The 7548-nt window shown below is 41.1% G+C and overlaps 1 protein-coding gene across 1 annotated transcript; it reads right to left on the bottom strand.

Annotated features, from left to right (window-relative positions):
• Positions 1-808: 808 nt before the first annotated feature.
• ERH (ERH mRNA splicing and mitosis factor) lies at positions 809-7512 on the bottom strand. Its single transcript, XM_036384808.1, has 4 exons — positions 7399-7512; positions 4272-4359; positions 3080-3200; positions 809-1293 (listed from the first exon to the last, which is right to left on the bottom strand). The coding sequence occupies exons 1-4, from the start codon at positions 7399-7401 to the stop codon at positions 1191-1193; spliced, it is 315 nt and encodes a 104-aa protein (XP_036240701.1). The 5' UTR covers positions 7402-7512; the 3' UTR covers positions 809-1190.
• Positions 7513-7548: the final 36 nt, after the last annotated feature.

Raw genomic sequence — 7548 nt, 5'->3', positions numbered from 1 at the left:
TCCCAGTCTTCAGCAGCTATTACTTATCACTTAAGTAAAGCTACTTTCATTGAAGGTTTACTATAGACAGTCACTTTGCCTCAGATTCTTTTCAGCCAGTGCATTTGCTGTGAGGTCCATCAGAAACTATTGATGTGTATTAGGAAATTAAGTGCATCAGAGAGAATTGCATTCCTCTGTCAATTCCAGAACCGCTCTTGGTTAAGTGTAATCTGTACAGTCTGTTCCTACAGCAGGCAAACTCTAAAGGCACAAAGTAACACACCAGCCTTTCTTTTCTACCTGCTCTATTTTTTGGTCTGATGTGTCCCCCAATCCAAATCTTTTCAGTACAGCAAAATTACAGAAACATCAGCATTTAAGATAGACGGAGGCACACCTAACTTACAGTGGGGGTAAACAGTTAAGTCTTTATCTTATGTACAGAGAAAATTAAGTTTGGGGCAGATTTTCATGGGAGCAATCTGCTTTGTCTATTCCTTTCTTGGGGGAAAATTGTAAGCAGACTAATTCAAGGGGCCTGTGATGTCATACATTCAGCCTGCTCTTATCCATCACCAATTCCAGAGCAGACACACCTACATAAAATGCCTTGTAGAAAGATCAGCTGTGCAGTGCAAAAGGATTGCTGTGTTTCCCAAAGATGCCCAGGGAGAACCACCAAGACTAAGCCAGAATTTGAGGTGTTCTGTAATACAGGAAACAACTGCTGCTTCAGTCCACATGACCTTTCAAGCCATATCCCTTGGATAACAGGGAAAAAAAGATTTTTATTTTTTGGCAGGAACCACAAAATTGAGCACTCAAGTTTTAACTAAAGGGTAGATTTTTATTTCCCATTAAGACATCTCAAGGACATAACTGAATGTAAAAAACCCACAGAGGGGCACATACAGCAAATGTGGTGAAGTACAATGTGAACAGCCCCAGGGGTTCAAATAAGGTAGGACCATTAGCAAACTGGAGGAAAAAACCCAAAACTCTGCTGAAGATGTTGTACTTTCTTCTCCATTTACACTGAAAAAAATTCCAATCCAACAAAATCCTTGTATCTCTAAAAACACAATCAGTCCTGGCTAATGAGTTTATCAAGATGGCAACAGGATGACTATAATACAAAACGTTCACCACTACACTCTGTACACAGCTGTTGTCCAAACCCCCAAACCCACGTAGCAATGGTGCCCCCATTATTTGCTTGCTTGCTGTGCCTGCCTGCGGAGGAGAACGTAGATCTTCTCCTTTATCCAGTCTTTGTTGTAGGGTTGGTATGTCTGAGTATCAGCACGGTAACTGCAGAGGAAACAAGAAATGTCAGTCTGCTCTGTGGTACATCTACCAGAAGAACTTCACAAACAATTAATTGTCCTCAAGTGTATGAGGCAGAAAGTGGTGTACAGAAGGTAGTATCAGAACTAGGTGGGAATTGCCACTTATCAAATGGATTTATCCTGTTCTCTATAAAACAGCTGTCCAGCAGATCTGACTGAACCTGAAACAAAACAAGATGCTCCAAGCACTACTGAGTGACTGGAACACTGTGTTCACATTTTAATTCATGCATTTAATTACTTAAGGGAGACAGCAAGTAGAGAATCTTAGCATTCTAGAGCTCAGCCTGCAGAAGAATAGTTCCACCAGGAAACAATCTAATTTGTCTTAATGAGTCAAACACTTCTTCAACATTACTTCAAGGATTTATTTAAGCTTTCAAGTGTTGAACTTCTGTGTGGAATCCTTTAAAAATTTTTACGATCAAATTTTTTCAGGAGCAAAGGCAGATTCACAGATGGATGACAAAGGATTCTTGCCAGTTGGCACTGAGGACAAGCTTACACCTAACAAGGATACTTTATAAAAAGCAAACTGAAAACAAGAACCCACAGATACATTTTCTTTGCTATTCAAGGATAGTTGATAAAAGCAGTCCACTTGCAAGGGCCAGAGAATTCAGTTACTCAGGGCATGTTCAATTAAAACAGAACGAGACTGAAAAATGAAAGCAATCTGAGTGAAGGTCTGTGTAGGCTCATGCCCTCCTATTTTGTTCATGAAGATGGTACTTTCAGTGAATGATTCAAGAACCACTGAAGTCCTGGACAGTCTTTAAATCCTGATGTACTTTTATTTCCGATAGATAAGAAGGGTGAGAGGGACAGTGGTAAGAAGGTAAGTAAAAATCCCAAGTTAACTCATTCCAGAACAATTTATAGTTCTTACCTAAGGAAAAGTCCCTAAGCATGATGTTTCTAAGGAAGTCTTACTATTTAAACCTCAGCATGATGGCATCAAGGCCAAACAAAGAGCTTCAATGTATGTTCATACAGCAGTAGTTCTAGTGCAATGTCACAAGTGCTACTTTCAGGAAAAGTTACTGATTTCTACCCTCCATCCCCAAATCCTTTTATAATGCTACACAGCAAGAGCAGACATCAAGTACTTCAGGAAATCTCTGTGAAGAAGATGCGTCTCTTACACCTTGTGCTATGTGTGCCATCTGGTGGAAAACTATGAGCTGAAGTAGAATTTGGCATGACACTGATTTTAGAAGCCTAATTAAAAAAGGCACAAGACTATCCTAGACAACAGTTGCTACCACCTAAAACAAGTGGCTAGTTTCAGTCTGTTAGATAAACTTTCATCTTGCTGTATCTTGATCAAAACAAACTTTTGGCTGCAATGCACTTCTGTAGCCTTCTACTCTACCATAAGTACTGCCTTCAGCTGAGAAAAATTCTGTAACCATTCTGCCTCCTGAGGGACTGTACTAACAGCAAAAAGGGAAATTTAAACAGATTCTAGTAGTAATAAAACAGTCATAAAAACTGCTGGATTTCAGTCAGCTTCAATGTGAGTGAAATCCAAGTGGAACTGTTAGTTTGTAAGCCTTTAGAGGTACCTTGTATCTATGCACTTAATTGGACTGGGAACTTGCTAGGGCAGCTGCACTACTGCTGTACTGCAGTTAGTGCTAAAAACCACGCAAAACAGCATTATGTTAAACTCTCACAGAAGAGTTTAGAGGGAAGACTTGTGACTTTCCTAAGTCACTGAAATGGACTTGTACAACTGAACTTACACAAGACAGCTGAGGTCTGCCAAGTCATCAATGAAGTCAAACAATTGGCTGATATCATATGTAATGGATGGACTGTTGGGATTCATTCTCTTCAGATGCTCTTCATACATTTTACAGACTCCTACAGAGAAACAAGATTAACCATGCAATATTAAAAGACTGTATAAGCTGAAACTTTTTCAGCTCTTGATCCACAAATAAAAGTTTAGAGATTACCACTGTAAAAGCAATCAGATTTTCTAGAGCTGAAATTCTCTTGTTCCCGGCAATTTGCATTGAAACGTAATACTATAAAATCAGGTAAGATGCATGGAAAGAAAAGTGTTCATCATCTAGGGGAAAACCTTTTAGTTCTGTCAAATATATAATTTTCCATGCAGTAAGCTCCAACAGACATCTGGAACTCCTTCTAATAATTTTAAGACAGAAATTAGAACACACTCCTACTGCACAAACACCTGAGAAACAGAAGAACTCATAAGAATGATCATTCTTGATCCAAGAGTCAAACAGAGTATTGAGGTGACAGCACAAACCTGTATATACATTTAAAACACTTTTATTTATTTAAACTAGTCCACTAATAATTCAGATACATTTGAGAAGAATGTAATATTAAAATGAGCACAGAGACTTTGTTATGCTTTTGTTTCCCCCACAAAACCTCCTGCAAGATTAATGTTAAGTGAACTACAGCTCTAATATTTCAATTTTCTTCCAATGGCCATTATGTGTATCAAAGTTTTGCAGGATCTTTACTCTGACACATGTGCCACGAGACTGCAAATGACATATCAGTTGCACACAATCCATTATTTAATATAGTATTTCCAGCAGCAGTCTTTGCCTTACAATGCTAAGAAAAGAATAGTGAGAATTAAGTGCTGATCCTGCAATGAATTGCATTGAAACAAGTCTGCTGCATGAAAGAAAGAATATCAGCTACTCTGCCAAACTGGATGTTTCATCTAGTTAAATCAAAACCAGACATTAAATAGAAAAAGGAAGTTTTAGAAACAAATAATAACTAGTTTTTAGTTTGCTAGAACATTAGTAAGCTAAAAACATGGGGGTTTTTGTGAATGACCTTTGAAAAATATGAAGAGCAACTTATTTTCTTATTAAGTTTGTGAGTATGTCAAAAAGAGGATTTTAACAACAGTTTTTAACTCCCATGTCTGCATCCACCCACCTTCCATGCATTCATTCACCGATTCATAATCAGCATATGTTCTGCCTTCTGGCCTCTTGGTGGGCTGGACAAGTAGAATTGTGTGAGACTGGAAAACAAAACAAACACAAAAATACAGGTTACTTGCACACTTTGAATGATTTTTGTTTAAGTTATTTATATAAAAGAAGGAGTAAAAAGACGTGTAATGGTAAAATATTAGACTAGCAATCAAGGACGCAGACATTTTCCACACAGCATTTACTATTTATATAAGCTGTGTTACTAAGTTTTGGTTCCAACAAGTCCTATCAATCTTTATGGAACTTTAAAATGTGTAGAATCACCAGTAATGCCGCTACTGTGTTGAAAAAAAAAATACCACAGAAAGAGTTTATATTTAGACAGACAAGCAAAGCAATGAAGTCAATGTGTAAGAGCTGTGGCATTAGTGTGTTTAATTATATTATTCCAAATGCAAGCTGTTAGTAAAATTTTCAATGCCCCAGTTTTTTTTGCTCAAATTTTTAATTAGCGCAAAGAGGGGACCCAACTTAACCATAGTGTCACCTGAAAGATTTTAACAGAATTAGCTATTTTGAGTTATTGATTTCACTTCAAGGGAACACTAATGATACAATAAATCTGCACTTAGGAACCCAAGATTATTTCTTGCAAAACAGATGTACTGGTTTTTCCCACTTCAATGAGTTTACTCAAACAGTAATTACGGCACAGAAAACTGTTCCAAATGTTGGAGTCCATAAGCTTGTTCTTCTGCAGCGAAGGCTTAGATGACTGCACACTCTGTGGCTTCCATTATTTCCATAACATTTTTCACTTGGCTACAGCAAGTAATTTGAGCAAAGAAGCAAGATTTTTGAAGTGTACACAATCTGTGATCTAATTAACAGGTTGTATACCACAGAAAGTTTGCAAGCAAGCTGCAAATGGCCGTTTCCAGTGCTGCTAATTGGATCCAACATTTTCAGTGCTAATGTCTGAGGTGAGCATTAGCATAGCACAGAGGCAACTGCAGAGTAAGACATCCTTTTACTTAGATTAATCAGTGGCTGACAGAAAAATCCTGACCCATACTTTGGAAATCAGTGAATATACCAATTCAGTGCTCGTGAAAAGCAGTGACAGAGAAATGGCAAATGTTAGGATTTACAGGGAAAAAACCCAAACAACAGGACAAATTCTTATCCCATAACTGACAGTGTTCCCATCCTTGGAATACAGTTTTAGTTCTTCAAATTGTTTCAACACAGCAGTAGCAGATTCTGAGAAGTTCAGGAAAATGTTACGCAGAGAAAAAGAAGGAGCAAGACTTTTCCTAATCAGAAATGGAAAAAGGGGAATTCTGAGCTGCACACTCTAGCAACAAAAATCATACAAAGGAGAGTAGATAATTTAAATCCACTTTCATGTATGCCAGAGGATGATTGATTTGAAGGGAATTCCCCAAGGGGGGCTGGTATCTGGCTGTTCCTAAGTGCGTTGTACTTGAACAGGCATGTCTTAGCAGGGAGTCCAAATGACTGCCAAAGATTACCATAAAATAATTTTTCCAGTACTATCATTTTAATTAGATGGTCACTGAGAGGTGCTAAATGAATGTATAAATTCTGAAATTATCCAAATAATCAGATATTAGAAAAATCAATGAGCCAGACATGTAAGCCAGTTCCTTCAGAACTTCACAGCAGAAATCATTTGGGCTTCTGCCTTTAAGCCATTTATCACTTCAGAGACTATACAATATCTGTTATCAGATACTGGCCCAGGAAAATATTTAAATTAATGCCATTGGATCACGTGTATTGTAGAATTAATGCTTTTCAAACATTTCTTTGGGAACTTGACATTATTTTACTTTAAAGGAAAAAAAAATTGTTTGATTTGATAAAAATTGCTGGTCCTGTCCTACCATATAGGTACAAAAAAATGGCAAGTTCAGAAGCCTGTGGGAAGGCTCCTCTATTACCTGCCCCATGTGCCTAGGTGACAAAACCAAAACAAGGGAAAATCCGTAAACCTTTCTGCCTTAGCACCAGTTACCTGGAGAAACTCAATCTGGACCATTATCATGATGATACATATGTCGAATTTCTTTGCATTTTCCTTAAAAGCACAGTGGTACTGGCTGCTTTGAAGCAGACCACGGAATGAGACACCACATGGTTTATATTATACCAATTCAAAACTTCTAGAGAGCACTTTCGAAATTGCTCCTGCTACTGAAGGCAGAACCCTGTACAACTGGTTAAGGCAGTGCCAAGAGCCAAACCAGTAGGTCTTAAAAGCTATGCAGCATCTGCCCAAAGAGACTTCCACCAATTGTAGTGTATTTAACAGTAAAGTGAAAAAAAGAAAAAAAAAAGCCCCGATACAATAAAAGCGGAAGATAAACGCATATTGTAAGGGTAAGATATGCAGTGATGCAAATACCAACCAGCAGCACACTGAACACACCGAAATGCCAAGCAGAAAAATTGGTCTAAGGCCTCCCTTTCATGCTGGCCAACAGGGACAGGGCCTGTAGCTGCTCATCATGGCCGAAGCCAACTGCTCTGAAGCAAGAACCAGGCAGACACGGAACTTCGCTGCAAACCGACAAGCAGCTGTCCTCCCACCGCACAGCGACAACTTGTTTCAGCACATCTTCATTTATTAGACGAGCGCAACAAACCGTGTTGATAGGGAGGCCTTTGAGCTTCAGCGTGCCATTCCCAGAGCCCACCAACGCAAGCTCCCGCCTTTCCCTCCTCCGAGCAGAGGGGAGGAGCAGGGAGAACAGCATGGAAAGCGCAAATCAGCCATTTAAGGCCGGCTCGCTCGGCGGGCGACATTCGTGGGAAGCGCTGGGCTCCAAGCAGCGCCCTGAGAGGGGGCCGACGGTGCCGGGGAGAGGGGCGGGAGCCTCCAGCGCGCCACTCGCCGAGTGCCGCCGCCGCCTTTGTGCCCCCGCCCCGTCCGGCCCTGCCCCGCCAAAACGTGCAGCCGCCCGCCCGGGCCCGCACCACCGGCGGCGGCCTTCCTGCCCGCAGTAGCCCGGGGGACAGGGAAGGGAGGGTAAGGGAAGGCTGCCCTGGCGGGCGCGGTGTGCACGAAACGCAGCGATCCGCTCCCGTCCCGCTCTCACCATGGCGGCTCCGCTCCTTCAGCACCGCCGGGTAGAAGTGGCGCGCGGCGATCCCCCACAGGCCCCCGCGCCCGCCGGAAGCGCCGCAGCGCCAACGGCCGCCACCATAGAGCCGCTCGCGCCAGAGCGCCGCGCGCGCACGCGCCCGCA

Source organism: Molothrus ater, chromosome 6 (genome assembly GCF_012460135.2).
Source record: "Molothrus ater isolate BHLD 08-10-18 breed brown headed cowbird chromosome 6, BPBGC_Mater_1.1, whole genome shotgun sequence".
Lineage (NCBI taxonomy): Eukaryota > Metazoa > Chordata > Aves > Passeriformes > Icteridae > Molothrus > Molothrus ater.
The sequence above is the reverse complement of the archived record's forward strand: the minus strand, read 5'-3'. Positions and strand labels throughout refer to the sequence as shown.